Source organism: Carcharhinus amblyrhynchos, chromosome 19 (assembly GCF_965287045.1).
Source record: "Carcharhinus amblyrhynchos chromosome 19, sCarAmb.v2.hapA, whole genome shotgun sequence".
In the NCBI taxonomy this organism is placed as follows: domain Eukaryota; kingdom Metazoa; phylum Chordata; class Chondrichthyes; order Carcharhiniformes; family Carcharhinidae; genus Carcharhinus; species Carcharhinus amblyrhynchos.
The window spans coordinates 42,604,767-42,623,082 of record NC_137342.1 but is presented as its reverse complement, the minus strand read 5'-3'; the positions used below and the strand labels follow the sequence as shown (position 1 = coordinate 42,623,082).

Below are 18,316 nucleotides of genomic sequence, written 5' to 3'. Positions count from 1 at the left end.
TCCAAGTGAATGCGTTTACCAACCCCATAGTATCGGATTTGAGAATTTGGCAATTTCAAAACATTTTCTCTCTCTTTATTTCATCAGAACATTTGCAGCAGATTTCAGCCATCTTGGAGCAGCTGAGCGCAGAGCATAAATGGAAGTGGATGATTCATTTCAAAGAACTTAAGAGGCTAAAGGAGACGGCCAGGTTGGTGTGGGATGAATGAATCTTGTACGTGCTGCAGGGACATTGTGGTCCTCGGGTCAGGGGCTTGGGTTCCGGTCACTGTGGAGTGTGGTCTGGCTGCTGTGGGAATAGCGGCAGGGAGAAGATGCAAAGCATTGATCTTAAGAGCTAGAAAGTGAGTGGAGCTGTGGATAACGGACGATAATTTTTCCTGTTTTTTATGTATAACAGCATCAGTTGGTTTTGAATTTCACAGTAAAGTTATTTAAGTAAAATAATTTTGACCCATGCTCTTGAGCTCAGTGGTTAGCGCTGCTACCTCACAGCTCCAGGGAACCAGATTCGATTCCCAGCTTGGGTGATTGTCTGTGTGGAGTTTGCACATTCTCCCTGTGTCTGCGTGGGTTTCCTCCGGATGCTCCGGTTTCCTCCCACAGTCTAAAGATGAGCAGGTTAAGTGGAAAGGCCATGCTAAATTGGCCGTTAGTGTCGGGAAATTAGCAGGGTAACTGTGGGGTTGCGGGGATAGGGGCTGGGTAGGATTGTGGTCAGTGCAGACCTGATGGGCCAAATGGTAGAATCATAGAACCCTACAGTGCAGAAAGAGACCCTTCGGCCCATCAAGTCTGCACTGAACACAATCCCACCCAGGCCCTACCCCCCATATCATACCCACTAATCCTTCTAACCTATGCATCCCTGGACACTAAGGGTCAATTTCTTAGCATAGCCAATCAACCTAACCCACACATCTTTGGACTGTGGGAGGAAACTGGAGTACCCGGAGGAAACCCACGCAGACAAGAGGAGAATGTGCAAACTCCACACAGACAGTGACCCGAGCCGGGAATTGAACCCAGGACCCTGGAGCTGTGAAGCAGCAGTGCTAACCACTGTGCTACTGTGCCACCTAATGGTCTCCTTCTGCACTGTAGGGATTCTGTGATCTATGTGCATATGTGTGAAGTACATGGTGTCTCTTCATTCTCTATGTCTTGTCCAGAATCTGTGAAGGTATATTCAGTGCTAATTAGCTTCAAAGTATGAATCCCAACAGTTGGATTCCCATGTTGTACAATAACTACTTTTCCTTCACTGCCTATCAATTTACCTAAGGTCTTATCCATTCTTGCCATCTTTCTCTTTTATAATGTACCAGGTCTCCTCCTCAAGCTTTATGCGATGCCGTAAGGCTCAACAATTTTTTTCTGAAACCTCAGCTTTAGTCAAAGCCTTGCTGCTTGTATGCAAAGCATTCAGATGAGCAGAAAAAGTAGAGTTAATGCTCGAGCCTTCTCGAGCAGGGGAGCATCTGAATGGACTGAAGTCACTTTGGATTCTTGCTATACTGATGCGTTCTGCATCCCCCATGCCCTGCCCATGCCAGCACTATTTGCATCCTGGCTGACCAGCCAAGATTTTATGTAACATGTCATTGTTTCTCTCACAGAGGCCATCACTGAACAAACTCTCAGTCTCATTGTGCATGATATTCAAATTTATACATCTTAAAATTTCTCATCGGCAAATTGCCTAACATTATTTGTCAGGAATTGAGCTGCTGTTCCTAATCTGTTCCCACCCATTCCTTGACATTGATCTGCTTGTCCTCACCATGTTATACAGTGAATGGGCGGAATCTGGTCTGGTCGCAATATCTGTAGGATGCAGCAGAGAAATGCCTTTATCTTAGTCCCATACTTTTAAGCCTATTGCCACTGTATTGTTAAACACCCTGGCAAGTAGCAAACTCACAACAGGGATATGGTGGTGTCTTTTGATATTTTATACAAATTTCACACTGAGCCTCGATTTACTCAATGAGGTTATTGTATTCTCTATCAAGCACGCCAGCATCTCGCAGTAATACTCAGTTTTTTGTGATGCCAGATGTGCAAACTGTCTATGCAACTTCCAAATGATCACGGTCAGCACTGCTGCCTCACAGCCCCGGGGACCTGGGTTCAATTCAAACGCCCGGTGACTTTCTGTGTGGAGTTTGACGTTCTCCCTGTGTCTACATGGGTTTCCTCCAGGTGCTCTGGTTTCCTCTCTCACTCCAGAGGTGAATGGGTTAGGTGGACTGGCCATGCTAAATTGCCCCTTAGTATCAGGGGAAACACATGGGGTTACAGTGATAGAGCCTGGGTGGATTGGTGTCGGTGGAGACTTGTTGGGCCAAATGGCCTCTTTTTTTATACACTGTTGGGATTCTGTGATCTTTTAGTCAACCACATTCTTTTTCTCAGAAGTTAATAAGACTTTCTCAGTTCTTTGATAAGAAACTTCTGGTTTGTTGAATGGCAGATAGTAATGACCTGACCTAGTAAAATGTAGATCCACTTAATTCCTGAACATGATCACTGTGTTATTCTTCATGTCTGATGCCATCTGTGCTTTTTTTTCATCGAAGACCTGCTTAACAAGAGAGTTTTATCTAGAGAAACCACATCTGTACTGATGAAAAAACTGAGCTCAGCTATCCTCCAAGGGAGGGCTTTCATTTGGAAAAACGTTAGTATGTTGTTATCTCCAAACCTGAAGCATGTTGAGCTTTAGTACTCTTTGACCTTTTGCCAATCTGCCTTATCAAGAGAATCCAGGTAGCAGTTAAGCCAGTCCGCCCCACACACTGGAAGTGCAACCGCTATCTAAAAGTGCACAGTTGAATGAATCAGCTATGAAAATACTCATCACTGGGTTCAAACTCTCAGTGACTAACACAATTCCTTCATGGCAGTCCCATCATCATTGCAGCCTCAGAATTACCTGTTTCATGCTTTACTTCAAAAACATGATTCTTTTGCTGTGGGCAAAGCATTGCATAATGATACTTGGAATCACACCAATAACATTGATTAACCATGCCCCGTGCATTTCTCAGGTTTAAGCGCCTGCGGCCATCATCCCAGACCTGTTTTTTTCTGATCATTCAGGTCAGATAGAGGTATGGCAATCATCAGTCACCACCTGTCAATAACCCCATCTTTATTCTGGAGTCTGTGTTGAAAGTGCTGTCGATCTCAAAAACCGGCCAGCGTTGAATCCTCCATTCCTTTGCTTTGTCACAGAGTTACCTGTATTCAATAGGAAAGTAGCTAGAAATGATTGTCTTCCTGGAGTGTTTTTTAGGGGAGCAGCCATTTGGTCTGAAAGAGTTTTTATTTCAGTGCTGATCCCCCATTAATACTAAAAGTCTATCCATAGAGAAACACGGGCATAATCCAGTAATTTAAATGCCAATTCTGAGCCTGAGTTGTCAAGTTCAAATTTCTTCAGTCTCTTACACCATCTGTCAAAGTCCATGATATATTCCTCCATGGACTGACCATCTGGTTTCTTAACTCTATCAAAGACTCCAAATGCTTACAATAAGTCATCCTTTTTAACAGAATTTATCAAAAAATAACAGAAGGTCCAGCCCCTCTGCACTGTTCAGATCATTAATGTTCCACTCTGGAAAAGCTTTACTCTTAATCTTTCTCTTTGCTTGCAATGATAAAGCCAAAGCCATATCTTGCTTCTTTCAGGATAATGAAGTAACTCATGTCCACATCTCAGCTTCAGTTTTCCATTCCTCATCTGGTTTCACTTCTGAGAAAATTGGTGGAAATTAAAGCCTGGCATTTTGCATTGTCCTTCTGCCATCCTGGAATTTAAATTTGTCTGCAGCAATATACTACTTATCCTTCAGAGGATAGAGACAGAAACCTGTGTGCTAACTGACTGCTGGGTTTGCCTTTTGACAACATTGCTTTTGGTATTATTCATTCATGGGAGGTAGGCATCGGGAGATCATGCTGCAGCTATACGAGACCCCACTTGGAGTACTGTGCTCAGTTCTGGTCACCTCATTACAGAAGGGATGTGGAAGCCACAGAAAGGGTGCAGAGGAGATTTACAAGGATGTTGACTGGATTGGGTGGCTTGCCTCATGAGGATAGGCTGAGAGAGCTTGGTCTTTTCTCCTTGGAGAGACGAAGGATGAGGGGTGACCTGATAGAGGTGTATAAGATGATGAGAGGTATTGATCTAGTGGATTCTCAGAGGCTTTTTCCCAGGGCCGAAATGGTTGCCACAAGAGGACACAGGTTTAGGGTGCTGAGGAGTAGGTGCAGAAGAGATGTCAGGGTAAGTTTTTCACTGAGGGTGGTGGGTACATGAAATCGGCTGCTGGCAGTGGTGGTGGAGACAGATCCAGTAGGGTCTTTTAAGAGACTTTTGGATAAGTACATGGGACTTAGAGGGTTATAGGTATGCCTAGTAGGTAGGGACATGTTCAGCGCAACTTATGGGCTGAAGGGCCTGTTTGTGCTGTAGATTTTCTATGTTTCTATGTTTCTCTGGCTAGGCCAGCATTTATTGCCCATCCCTAACTGAGAAGCTGGTGGTGAGCTGCCTTCTTGAACTGCTGCAGCCCATGTGGTGTAGGTTCGCACATAGTGCTGTTAGGGAAGGAACTCCAGGATTCGAGCAACAGTGAAGGAATGGTGATATATTCCCTGGTCAGGATGGTAGTGGCTTGGAGGCAGTCGACGGTAGTTGTCATGCGTTTGGAAAGTGCTGTCTAAGGAACCTTGGTGAAGCCCTGACAATGGATCTTATAGATAATGCATGCTTCTACCACTGTTCATCAGTGGTGGAGGGAGTGAATGTTCATGCATGGGGTACTAATGAAGCGAGCTGCTTTGTCCTGGATGGTGTTGGGCTTCTTGAGTGTTGTTGGGGCTGCACTCATCCAGGCAAGTGGAGATTATTCCATCACACTCCTGACTTGTATCTTGTAGATGGCGGGTTGGCTTTGGGGAGTCAGGAGGTGAGTTACTCACCACAGGATTCCTAGCCTCTGAACTGCTCTTGTAGTCACAGTATTCATATGGTTAGTTCAGTTCATTTTCTGGTCAATGGTAATTCCTCAGATGTTGATAGTGGTGATTGAATGACAAGGGGCAATGGTTAAATTTTCTCTTGATGGAGATGGTCATTGCCTGGCATTTGTTTGGCATGAATGTTATTTGCGTTTTTCACAGAAGTGCTTAGGGATGTCCTGGGGATAAGAAATGTGTGAGTTAACAGCAAGATACATGATAGTACAATTGGTTTGATTACAAAGAGCGTTAAGTGTTTTAGTGCATAACATTTTGAATTGTTCTGTTTTATTATTGGCTTGAGAATATATTCACTTTGCTTTAGTGTGTAACAATGAAATTTATTCATGCAGAGGAGACAGTGTCGCAAAGAGGAAGATCTCTCTCCTGACCCAAAAGATTGCAGCCAACATTTTGGAAGTCCTCCCTTTCCATGAGTGTGACTCCAAGGCCCAGAAGAAACCCGACTACCTCAGCTGCCTTGTGAAGTTACAGAGTCAGAAAATAAGCTGTAGGTTTGCAGTATTCCTCACAGGTGAGATGTGACAAAATTGGCTGAAGGGGTGATGATGTTTAGAAGAATGAGAAGATATTGTTTGAAATGAAAATGGAGAAAGTTGGTGGCTGTTGTTCAAAGTGGATTAGGTAGTAATACTTAACCCAAAAAAAGCTGCCAATGTTGAAGGCATGGACAACTTTTGAGATTAGGCTAAGCCTGTGTTCTTAATTTTCTCAGGACAGCGGTCACGCAGATGGTTACAATACACAAAAAGGTCTTGAGGAAAAATACTAACAAAAGACCAAATCACTCGCTTATATAACTCAGGGTCAAAATTGCCCCTGAAGGAAAATCAAGGCTGGGTCAGATCTTTATTAACAATGAAATCTTGTGCCTGATGAGGTAGTAAGAATGGAGTGTTGACACTTGAGATCTGCAGGGATTAGGTAATAAGTGTGATGCAACAAAGCCACCATGAATCCAGGAACCAAAACAAAACTCAGGATCCAAACTCCATTCTCCCACATGCAAAGAATTTAAAACACAAACAGGTTATTCAGTGTTTGCTGATGCTTACACTGCATATTTCAAGAGCTCCCTCACACTTTAATGGCTTCATCCAACCCTATCAGTGTAACCTTCTCTTTGTATCTCCCTCAAACACATTGTTGGCTTCCCCTTAAATGCGCCAGGGCTCTTAGGAACAAAGGAATTAGGAGCAAGAGTAGGCAATTCAACCCTTCAAGCCCACTCCACCATTCTATATAATCATAGCTGATCTCCATCTATCCTAACTCCACTTCCCTACCTTCTCCCCACAGCCCTTTATCCCACTTCAAGTATTTATCTATCTCTTCACATTCCCCATTTTCACTGCTCGCTGAGTGAAACATTCCCACTGATTTGATTTATTATTGTGACATGTATTGGGATACAGTGAAAAGTATTGTTTCTTACGAGTTGTTACAGAGAAAAACATACCATTCATAGCATTCATTGGGGAGAAGGAAAGGAGAGGGTGCAGAATATAGTTTTGCAGTTACCGATAAAGTGAAGAGAAAGTTCAGCTTTATGTGTGAAAGAACCATTCAAAAGTCTGATGCCAGTAGAGAAGAAACTGTTTTTGAGTCAGTTAATACGTATTTTCAGGCTCTTGTATCTTTTTCCTGACAGAAGAAAGTGGAAGGGTGAATGTCCAGGGTGTGTGCGGTCCTTGATTATGCTGGCTGCTTTTCCAAAGCAGCGGGAAGTGTAGATAGTCAATGGACAGGAGGTTGGTTTATGTGATGGGCTTACTAGTGCTGGCAAATATTGAAAACGCCCAACTTTGGACTGCCTTACAAATGGAAGAAACTTCTCTGCCCTATCGTAGTTTTAAAAACCTCTGTTTAGGTCATCTCTCAGTGTTGTTTCTCATAGGGAAAAGCGATCAGCCTTTTCAGAGTTGAATATATAATCCAGGTTGGCACTTCAGTGTAGCATTTCGTCAGTGCTGCAGGTAGCAAGTAACAGATGGAACATAAGTCCTACATGTCAGTGCAGCTGGATGTAACATGCTACAATAGTGTTCGGAAGAGTAGGGCATTCACCTGGGTCATGGCCAACAATCTGATGAAGGTGTTAATTGGCCATTCCTCTCCCTTGCCATTTGGAGGATGTCACTATTGCATTGGCTCATGACTGTCCTTGCAAGGAGTGAATTGATAATGAAGGGTGTTTTTGAGATGATCTGAGGATGTGATAAAATGCTATAATCTCAGAATTTGAGATTGAAAGATGCTTTTTTGTTGGGTAAAGGTTATGGAACCAAGGCAAATAGAATCCCTACAGTGCAGAAGGAGGCCATTTGCCCATTGAGCCTGCACCGACAACAATCCCACTTAGGCCCTATCCCCATAACCCCACGTATTTACCCTGATAATCCCCTGACACTAAGGGGCAATTTAGCACGGCCCATCAACCTAACCTGCACATCTTTGTGGTGTGGGAGGAAACTGGAACACCCGGAGGAAACCCACGCAGACACGGGGAGAATGTGCAAACTCCACACAGACGGTGGGCTGGAATCGAACCCAGGTCTCTGGCGCTGTGAGGCAGCAGTGCTAACCACTGTGCCACCATGCAGCCCAAATAAATGGGCAGAACAATACAGTCCAGCATTAATCTAACTGAATGGCAGAATGGACTGAACCAGCTGAATGACCAGGTCCCTGCCAGCCTACAATGAAAGAATGTATTCTTTCCTTTATAAAAGAAATGAAGTTATTTAAAACAGTGAGCAATGGAAGCCCGAGCTCTTCCCAAACATTGACCTTTTTATGCTTCTTCCTTTTTGAAAATGTGATTGTGGATTGTCAGCCTGTTTAAACTAATAGTTGCTCATGTTTCATTGTCTCTCCTAATTGACGACCTTTCAGGGAAGCCTGAGAACCGAGAGGTTTTTGCACAAAGTGGAATCCTTGTTACGGATGTAAATAGTTTCACTAAAGGTTTGGGAACGCTAACCACTCCTTCACAAAGCACTTCGGCCGCCAAAAACGGTAAGACTAATTTACAACTTGTCCCTTTCTTAAATGACATTTTCATTTCTTGCGATACTTGGACGGATTGCCTGACGTTTAAAACAATGTTACTAGCAATAAGTTTATCACAGAAAATGCTGGGAAAATGCCAGCAGGTCTGACAGCATCTGTGGGGGGAGAGAGAAGGAGATCAGAGCTAGGGTTTTAAGTCAGGATGTCCAGACTTGAAATGTTGGCTCGAGTAGCACAGTGGTTAGCACTGCTGCTTCACAATGCCACGGTCCCAGGTTCAATTCTGGCCTCGGTCACTGTCTGTGTGGAGCTTGTATTTTCTCCCCATGTCTGTCTGCATGGGTTTCCTCCCACACGATGTGTGGATCAGGTGGATTGGCCATGCTCAATTGACCTGAGTGTCAGGGGGATTAGCAGGGTAAATATGTAGGGTTACAGGAATAGGGCCTGGGTGGGATTATGGTTGGTACAGACCCGATGGGCCAATGGCCTCCTTCTGTACTGTATGGGTTCTATTCTCTCTCTACAGATACTATCAGACCTGCTGAGACTTCCCAGCATTTTCTGTTCTTGTTTCAGATTCCCGCATCCGCAGTAATTTGCTTTCACAATAAGTTTATCAGCACTGGAAATCTAATCCGTTTTGAAAGCACAGAAACATTGTACAAGCCAATATTAACATGCTGGAAATAGTTAGCAGGGCAAGCAGCAGAAAACTCAGTTAATGTTCAGGTCTTTGTGCTTCAGAAATAGAAACAGTTACTGATTGAATAACCTTTAGCAGGTGACAGGATTGGAGAGCAGAGAATTGGTGCATTGAGATCCGGAGGAACCAATGGTTACATTATTTAACAAATTGTTGAGCACTTAAAAACTAAGTTCAACAACCAGGTACGTGCAGACCGATTGGAGTAGAATACCTGTAATGAATCGCAATTGCTTTGATTTGATTTATTATTGTCACGTATTAGTATACAGTGAAAAGTATTGTTCCTTGAGCGCTATACCGAGATAAAGCATACCGTTCGTAGAGAAGGAAAGGAGAGAGTGCAGAATGTACTGTTACAGTTGTAACTAGGCTGTAGAGAAAGATCAACTTAATGCAAGGTTGGTCCTTTCAAAAGTCTGCTGGCAGCAGGGAAGCAGCCTTGAGTCCTTCGAGTGTTAGAGATTGTGGGCTCAGAAAGTGATGTCAAGGGTGTCTTGGTGAGTTCCTGCTGTGCATCTTGTAGATGGATCTGTAAAGCAAGATAGCGCCATTCAAAAGTCTGATGTCAGCAGGGAAGAAGCTGTTCTTGAGTCGGTTGGGACACGTCCTTACACTTTTGTATCTTTTTCCTGACGGAAGAGGGTGGAAGAGAGAATGTCCGGGGTGCGTGCAGTCATTAATTATGGCAGCTGCTTTTCCAAGGCAGTGGGAAGTGTAGACAGTGTCAGTGAGTGGGAGACTGGTTTGAGTGATGGACTGGGCTTCGTTCATGACCCTTTGTAGTTTCAGTTCACCAGTTTCTCTATCTCTTTCCTGTACTCTGTCCCGTCATTGTTTGAGGTCCAACCCATGACTGTGATGTCATTAGCAAACTTGAAAATCGAGTTGGAAGGGAATTTAGTCTACTTGTGACTCCAAATCCACAGCAAAGTGGTCGACTCTTAAATACCCTCAGGGATGGCGTTTAAATGCTGGCCCAGCCAGTGACATCCACATCCCATGAACGGATAAAAAAAAGTGATGTGATGATCATTGGGCCACAGAGGAAATGAGCTATCTGTAAATTAAATGTTGATTTGATGAGAAGTTTTCTCCAGAATATTTTTTTGAGTCATTGCTGCATTTCTAATACACTTGAAATAAAATATATTAATAGCCAAGTTAAACATACACCAGATTCAGGCCAGTATATCCCAATGCATCAAACATGGTCACATTTCCTCAATTTATTACACCTACAAATTCTCAGGGATCAGGATATTGAATTTGCTGATCAGCCATGATCAAAATGAATGGCGGAGCAGGCTCGAAGGGCTGAATGGCCTCCTCCTGCTTCTATTCTCTATGTTTCTGTGTTCTGTCTGATTTAGGCTGCCCCATTCGATCCTGCCAGCAGGCACACCAACCCACATGAGGAGATGCGAAAGAACAGTTTGATGTGGTTTTGCTTTTTGCCCCTCCATCTTTTTATTCTGCCCCTTAGCAGCTTCATTTCACAGGTCATTTCTGTGATTCAAAAAAAAAATGTTTCCATCAATTGCTGTTTTAATTTGTTAACGATTTTAAAAGGCAGCTCCGGTGCAAAGACTTGCAAATCGGCCACACTGCATTTGTATGCGGAACTTGTACAAAATGCCATGACAGATTGAGCTGCCCACAAAGCCCTCTGGTAATTCTGGAACCGTCGAGCCTTGCAGCACAGAAGGAAAACACACTTGTGACAACTTGTCGAAAGAGATGCATCATCAGTTGGGGCGGCATGGTGACACAGTGGTTGCACTGCCAGGGTTGTAGATTCGATTCCTGGCTTGGGTCACTTTCTGTGTGGAGTTCACACATTCCCCTTGTGTCTGCATGGGTTTCCTCCGGGTGCTCTGGTTTTCTCCCACCGTCTGAAAGACGTGCTGGTTGGTGCATTGATCCAAATAGGTGCCATAGCGTGACAACTAGGGGAATTTCAAATGTAAACCTTCTTGTGACTAATAAATAAACATTTTCTTTTACTTTTTAAGTACAAAGGTGAATTGTATTTTGTTTTGACGTGTTTAGAATCATAGAATCCCTACAGTGCAGAAGGAGATCATTCAGCCCACCAAGCCTGCACCGACCACAATCACACCCAGACCCTATCCCCAATACCCCACATATTTACCCTGTTAATCCCCTGATACTAGGGTCAGTTTATCATGGCCAATCAACCTAACCCGCACATAGTTCATCTGTGATGCTGAAAATAGCTTTTCCAACAGGCGGTTATTTCTATGAATGTAAGCACGAGGTGTGCCAGTGGACAAGCATCATTATATATAAATGAGAGCACAGATAACACTTTGTTCTTTCTTTCTAGCACGTCTGACTGAAGTAAGCCGCTCCTCAGAGACCCAGTTGGAGTCACCCTTTGGGAAAAATACAGCGACCCAGATGCCTCCCACCTTGTTCTGATTATGATCTGTGCATGGTATGTGCAATGGGAGAAGAAGGGTAGGGTGAGGGGTGGTTGGTGGAGAAAATCCTCCCAATTCCACAGCAAAAACAAAGCTCAAAGTAGCTATCCATCTTCATCCGGTCATGCTTGCTCAAGGTGGCATGAGAATGGTAACCTGTGCAACCAGCAGGATCAAAGTGTGAGTTGTGCATTTGGAAAATGGTGCAAGAGAATGCCTCTATGTTTTTTCTTTGGGTGCATCCACATTAGCTTTTCTGCATCTCATTTGTGTGTTGCCAGGAATGAATTATTTGAGTCTCTGCCTGATTTCGGCAAACACTGGGCTGAGCATGTTCCACGCGGCTTGGAAAACTTGATCTGATATTCTGTAACTGACAGCAAAATCTCTTTTCAGCCGAGCCAAGAGGCTTCTTATTTCTCAGTGCCTAGTGACTTGCTTTCAACTGCAAATCTCTTCCGTTATTGATCTCTTGTCAGGGTCAAAGGTGCAGAGGAGCCAATCCTGCAGTGCCTTCTGTTGCTCGAAGCTTATTGACTAGTTTAACCACTAATGATAAGGAAGCTGTTGCAGAGGTTCCCCGAACCCCTTCCTCCCTTAAACAGTATTTTACTTTGAGCAGTCATAAACCCATCAAGGTTCCTCGACTTTGGCACTTTTGTGTTCAACACATAGGGAAAGTGAAGAACTGAAAGTGACTTGTAGTTGTGGATTCAGACAGGATTTTCCTGAAAAGATACAGGTATCCTCCAATTTACATGTATATAATATCCTGGTATTTTATGAAATATAAGCTTTATTTGAGGAAATTAGTCTGAACCTAATGGGTAGTAATCTACCTCTTATCCAGTAAAACACAAGGAAGCAGTTTAAGATGCTGAGAAATTTCATTTAGCAAAACACGTATTGATTTAAGTATTTAATGCTATTTTAAAGGTTTATTTGCATTGGGTACAAGTTTCTCGGCTAACTCCATGAGATCAATTTCCTTTTGATGTATTAACTACAGTTAATAGACAAACTGAATGGAACACAATTAACACAGAAACATGTTTCAGACTTCTTGGTTGATAGTTAGGAAAACTTGCAAACGGGAGTAGGAAATGCATGTTTTGTACTTGTCACACAACAGTCAAAATAAATTATCATTGCCATGATCAGTTTTCATTTTTTTATGGATCAAAATGTGCTTCCTAAGTCACACTCCAACTAAAATTAATTCAGTTAAATAGAATTGAAGTGTACTATATTTTTGTATTTATTTGTAAACGTGTACATATTTAATCAGTCAAAATTAAGATTATTTCTGTATTTCAAAATAGCAACGTTATAATCTTTTTATCAAAATAAAGTATGATTTTAAAGTATTGTGAAAGGGATTTTCTTTTTGCGTTTAGAAATTCAACTATAGTTTAAGTTGGACTAAGATAGAATCATAGAATCCCTGCAGTGTAGGAGGAGGTCATTTGGCCCACAGAGTCTGCACCAACAACAATCCCACCCAGGCCCTATACCTATAACCCTGTAATCTATTTACTCTGCTAATCTCCTGACATTAAGGGTCAATTTAGCATGGCCAATCAGTCCAACCCATGCATCTTTGGACTCCCCATCACTCTGTTAATACATTTAAAAAAAACCTCTCCAGAGTTGGTTTGCTAAGAATCCAGTACTGACCGATAAACTAGAGTTGCCAGACTAAATATTTTTCCTTTACTTTCCCAGGAGCCCCATGTCACCTTCTATGACTTTTCTCCTGCTTGTTACACTTAACACTAACAGCTTGCATTTATATTGTACTGGTAATGTAGAAAAATGTCAAAAGGTGTAATCGGACAAAGGTTGATGTAGCCATATTGCTCCCATTTGAATTACACATGTTCTTTTGGCACTTCCAGTCGTTCAATGAGCCCACACATGATGTGTTATATTTTAACTTTCTTCGCTCAACAACAGATCTACAGAACCTTAGTTGGGTTCATAGCAAAACAAAACTCATTTACTCAATCTGGTTTTCTCCCACAGTCCAAAGATGTGCAGGTTAGGTTGATTGGCCATGCTAAATTGCCCCTTAGTGTCCCAGGATGTATAGGTTAGAGAGATTAACGAGGTAGATATATGGGGAATAGGGCCTAGGACGGGATTATTGTCGATGCAGACTCAATGGGCCAAATGGCTTCTTTATGCACCGGGGTTGCTATGATTTCTATGATTATTTCTATGAAATGGTAAGAATGGGTTAGAAAAAGTGGACCAGTAGTTAAAGCAGTAATGCAGACTGGATAGACCGAATTGCCTCTTTCTGCACTGTAGGATTCTATGATTCTAATATTGGACTGATTTGCAATAATAGTTTGTCTTTGGAAACAGAGATTACCCTGCCAGAATGGGTACACTAAGCAAGGCACAAAACATCCTCTTGTGAGATAAAAGTTATTGTGTGTTGGTTTCAGTGGAGAAGCAATGATGTTGCAGTTTCATTAAACAGTATGACATTAGACACAGTATTGCACAATTAACTTGAGCAAAATTAGAGCATATGAAATGAAAGGGATAGCAGTAAGGTAGATATGAAATTGGCTGAGTGACAGGATGCAGAGTGATTTTTTTTTAGATTGGGGGAAGGTTTACAGTGTGCCAGGTGTTGTGTTAGAACCTCTGCTTCTTCCTGATGATGACCTGGACTTAAACATACAGAGGCACAATTTCAAAAGTTGCAGATGGCTCAAAACTTGGAACTGTGACGAGGTGAGTGTTAAACTTCAAAAGGACGAAATGGTGGAATGGGTAAACAGGTTGTTTCTCCTCCTGCAGCTCGTACAAACTATTGTCTGTTCCCATCACCAGTTTTACCTGGAGCAGGTCGCTTTCCTGTCACCAGAGGCTTATAGTTCAAGAGGCACCACTCCATACGACGCATGGCTGACCGAGAGCCTATTCCGCTCTTACCACCTGCGATTGGCTGCATCATGAATGCGTCTTCCTCGGCCATACAAGTCCTGTGGTGGAACTCAAACCTGGAGCTTGATGGCTCAGAGGCAGGGACGCTGCCCACTGAACAAGATCTGAGCAGATGAATGGCAGATACAATTTAAAGTGTGAAGTTACTTATTTTGGTAGAATATGAAGAGACAAGGTAAAGGGTATAATTATAAAGGTGGTGCAGTAGCAGAGTCCTGGGAGCGTATATGTGCACAAAATATTGCAACTCCTGTTTGGGACAGTTTGAGAGTAAATTAAAGCCGATGGGATCCTGAATTTTCTAAATAGAGACGTAGACACAGGGCCCAATTTTACCATCGTGTTTTGTCCATTTTTGGGTTCAAAAACTCAGTGAAGTCGGGTGTGAGGTGAGTAGTGCTATCATCTTTGCCTGCCTCTGTGCTGGTTCCCCCTTTACCAAGGCCCAAAAATGGCCGCAATTAGGACCATGCCCACAACCGGCATGATGGCCATTTAAATTTGCATTCATTTAAATGGTCCGAATGGATTACACGCCCAACTTTACTGGCACTTCCCCCTTCACCACCGCATTCGCCCTTCCAGAATCGGTGCGAAACAGACATAAGAACATAAGAACATAAGAACATAAGAAATAGGAGCAGGAGTAGGCCATCTGGCCCTTCGAGCCTGCCCCGCCATTCAATAAGATCATGGCTGATCTGTCGTGGCTCAGTTCCACTTTCCCGCCCTCTCCCCATAACCCTTAATCCCCTCTCTTATCAAAAACCAATCAACCCGCTTCTTAAAAATATTTAGCGAGGCAGCCTCCACCACTTCAACGGGCAGAGAATTCCAGAGATTCACCACCCTTTGAGTGAAGAAGTTCCTCCTCAACTCCGTTCTGAACTGCCCCCCCTTTATCTTGAGGCTGTGCCCCCTAGTCCTACTGTCTTTTTTGAGCGGGAAGAGTCTTTCCACCTCTATCCTATCCATCCCATTCATCATCTTATACGTCTCAATGAGATCTCCCCTCATTCTTCTAAACTCTAACGAGTACAAGCCTAGTTTATTCAGCCTCTCCTCATAGCTCAACCCCCTCAACTCCGGTATCAGCCTAGTAAACCTCCTCTGCACTCCCTCCAAGGCCAAAATATCCTTGCGCAGGTGCGGCGCCCAAAACTGCACACAGTACTCCAGCTGCGGCCTCACCAATGCCCTATACAGCTGCAGCAAGACCTCCCTACTTTTATATTCAATCCCCCTCGCTATGAAGGCCAGCATCCCATTCGCCTTCCTGACCACCTGCTGCACCTGCAGGCTGGGTTTTTGCGACTCATGCACAAGGACCCCGAGGTCCCTCTGCACCGTCGCCTGCTGCATGCTCCAAAGAAGTCCAATTCAAAACAGACTTGCTCCATCAGTGAGAGTTAGCGAGGAGGTAAGGGCCGAGCATCCGACAGCTCTCTGCTTGAGATCGGTGCAGGGGGAAAGGGGTTCCTCTACCACTCTGCCTGAGATCAGTAGGGGGAAGGGGGAGAGGGCTGTGATTGGTCTGGGTGGTGGGGGTGTGGGGAGAGAAGTGGGTCAGTAATGTGGGGGTGGGGCAATGTCTGCGGGGACCAGTGGGAGGCATTATCCAGCCTGGGAGCGATGTGGCAAAGGAGCAGCATTCTATCATTTTTTTTTCTGTGCATGCGCAGCTAGAGGCGTCAATCGGAGCTGTAGTGTTTCAAGCGCGTTAAACCTCACCCACAGGTTTGTGCAGCGCGATTCGGAATCACTGATCTTTTTTCAGGTAGAGTGCGAACGGAGGCACCTCAGAAGGGGTCTGAAAGTCAGATCTGAAACACTCCCAGTTTCAAAAAGCAAGGAAGTTATGATAAACTTGTATAAAATACTGGTTTGGCCTCAAACTGGAATATTGCACCCAGTTCTAGATGTGAAGGCATGAAAGAGATTTCAGGAGAATATTTATTAGAACGGTTCCAGGGATGAGGAATTTCAGTTACGTAGATAGATTGGAGGAGATTGAGAGTAGATTGGATAATGGTATTCAAAATCATGATGGAACTGGACAGAGTAGATTGTGACAAACTGTTTCTGTTGGTGGAAGGATCGAGAACTAGAGGGTACTGATTAGGTAATAAGGACAAGGTAATTGTCAAAAGGAGCAATGGCGACATGAGGAAAACTTTTTTTTACAAAGTGACTGCTTCAGAACAGGAATGCACTGCTAGGCTATTAATCCAGAGACTCCGCTAATGTGCTGGGGACCTGGGTTCGAATCCCACCATGGCAATTGGTGGAATTTGAATTCAATAAAAAATATCTGGAATTAAGAATCTACTGATGACCAGGAAACCATTATTGATTGGTGGAAAAACCCATCTGGTTCACTAATGTCCCTTAGTGAAGGAAATCTGCCATCCTTACCTGGTCTGGCCTACACATGACTCCAGAGCCACAGCACTGTGGTTGATGCTCAACCGCCCTCGGGCAACTAGGGATAGCAATAAATGCCAGCGCCACCCATGTCCCATGAATATGAACAAAAATTCCTTCATAGCGTTCAAAAGGGAATTGCATCATTACCAGAAAAAGAAGAATTTGCAGGACTATGGGGGGAGTAGCATGAGGAGAATTATTCTTGCAGAAAGCCAGCACCAACAGGATGTGCTGTAACCACGCTGTGATTCTATGAAATTTAACGACACTGAATAAGGAGAAATGTTCACTATCAAATACACAAATACCATGGTTGATATAAAGATCTGTCCAATCAGAACTTCAAGAGAAAATAATTACAATCTGATCTCATTGCCATAGGGAATGGGCCTGCATCAGACAGATGATATTTGATGTAAGATAACTATAGTGGAATACACATGGGTGAGACTTGAATTATCCAAACTAGAACAGGATTATTGTGCCTTTATGTGAAATTTTAATTTGATCCCATGTAAATTACTCTGTCCAATTCTGCTCCTCTGTGTTTTTTCTTCTTTTGTGGAATATGACCATTCCTAACGAGGCCAGCATTTGTTACCCATCACTAATTTCCCTTTAAAAAGTAGCGGTAAGCCACCTTCTTGAACTGCTTCGACTCCATCTTGTGCGAGTACTCCAACAGTGCAATTTAAGAACGTTCCAGGATTCTGACCCAGTGACTGAAGAAAAGGTGATATAGTTCTGAGTCAAGATGGTGAGTGGCTTGGAGGGGAACCTGCTGGTGGTGGTATTTCCATGTATCTGCTGCTCTTGTCCTTCTAAAGTGGTAGAGATCATGTATTTGGAAGGTGCTGTTGCAGGAGCCTTTGTGAGATGGTGCAGTGCATCATGTAGCTAGTACACACTGCTCCCAGAGTGTTGGGGCTGGAGGGAGTGAAGGTTGAAGGTAGTGGATGCTTTGTCCTGGATGGTGTCGAGCTTTGAGGATTGTTGCAGCTGCACTCAGCCTGGCAAATGGAAAATATTCCATCATATACCTGACTTGTATCTTGTAGATGCTGGCCAGGTTTTGAGTCAGGAGAGTTACTCTCTACAGAATTCCCAGCCTCCGACATGCTCTTGTAGCCACAGTATTTATGTGGCTGGTCCAATTCAGTTTCTGGTTGATAATATGAGATTCAGCAACGGTAATGTCATTGAAGACTGAAAAGGGGAGATGTTTAAGTTCTCTAGTTTGGAGATGGTCACCTGTCATTGCAAGCCTGAATATCATCCAGGTTTTGCTGCGGGTGGGCACGATCTGAGGAATTACAAATAGTGCAATCATCCACAAACTTTGCCACTTCTGATCTTGTAATTGAGGGAGGGTAATTGATGAAACAGCTAAACATGGTTAGACCTAAGATAATAACCTGAGGAACTCCTGCAACAATATCCTGGAACAGAGATGTTTGGCCTCCAACAACCAGTCATCTTCCACATTTCACGATGATTCCCATTTACTTAGTATTTGGCAGGGCTCCTAGATGACACGCTCAGTCAAATGCTGCCTCGATTGTGGGAGATTTACAGGTCCATTAATTTAATACCCAACACCAGGTTACTTGAATTAGGGTCAATGTTAAAATCTACAACACACCTCCATAAGCAGATGTGCAGGAGCAGAGTGGATGACGACTTCTAGGACTCTCCTGAGCTT

The 18,316-nt window shown here is 43.5% G+C and overlaps 1 protein-coding gene across 2 annotated transcripts in view; it reads left to right on the top strand.

The window, feature by feature from the left end:
• LOC145355493 (uncharacterized) overlaps nucleotides 1–12,647 on the top strand; it is a 91,083-nt gene extending 78,436 nt beyond the window's left edge. For both annotated transcript variants that reach the window (XM_080207671.1, XM_080207670.1), the window contains exons 22-25: nucleotides 88–193; nucleotides 5,394–5,575; nucleotides 7,957–8,079; nucleotides 11,130–12,647. In XM_080207671.1, the coding sequence (XP_080063797.1) occupies nucleotides 88–193; nucleotides 5,394–5,575; nucleotides 7,957–8,079; nucleotides 11,130–11,224 (506 nt within the window). In that variant the 3' untranslated portion in view covers nucleotides 11,225–12,647. The remainder of the gene's footprint in view (nucleotides 1–87; nucleotides 194–5,393; nucleotides 5,576–7,956; nucleotides 8,080–11,129) is intronic.
• The last annotated feature ends 5,669 nt before the right edge of the window (nucleotides 12,648–18,316 follow it).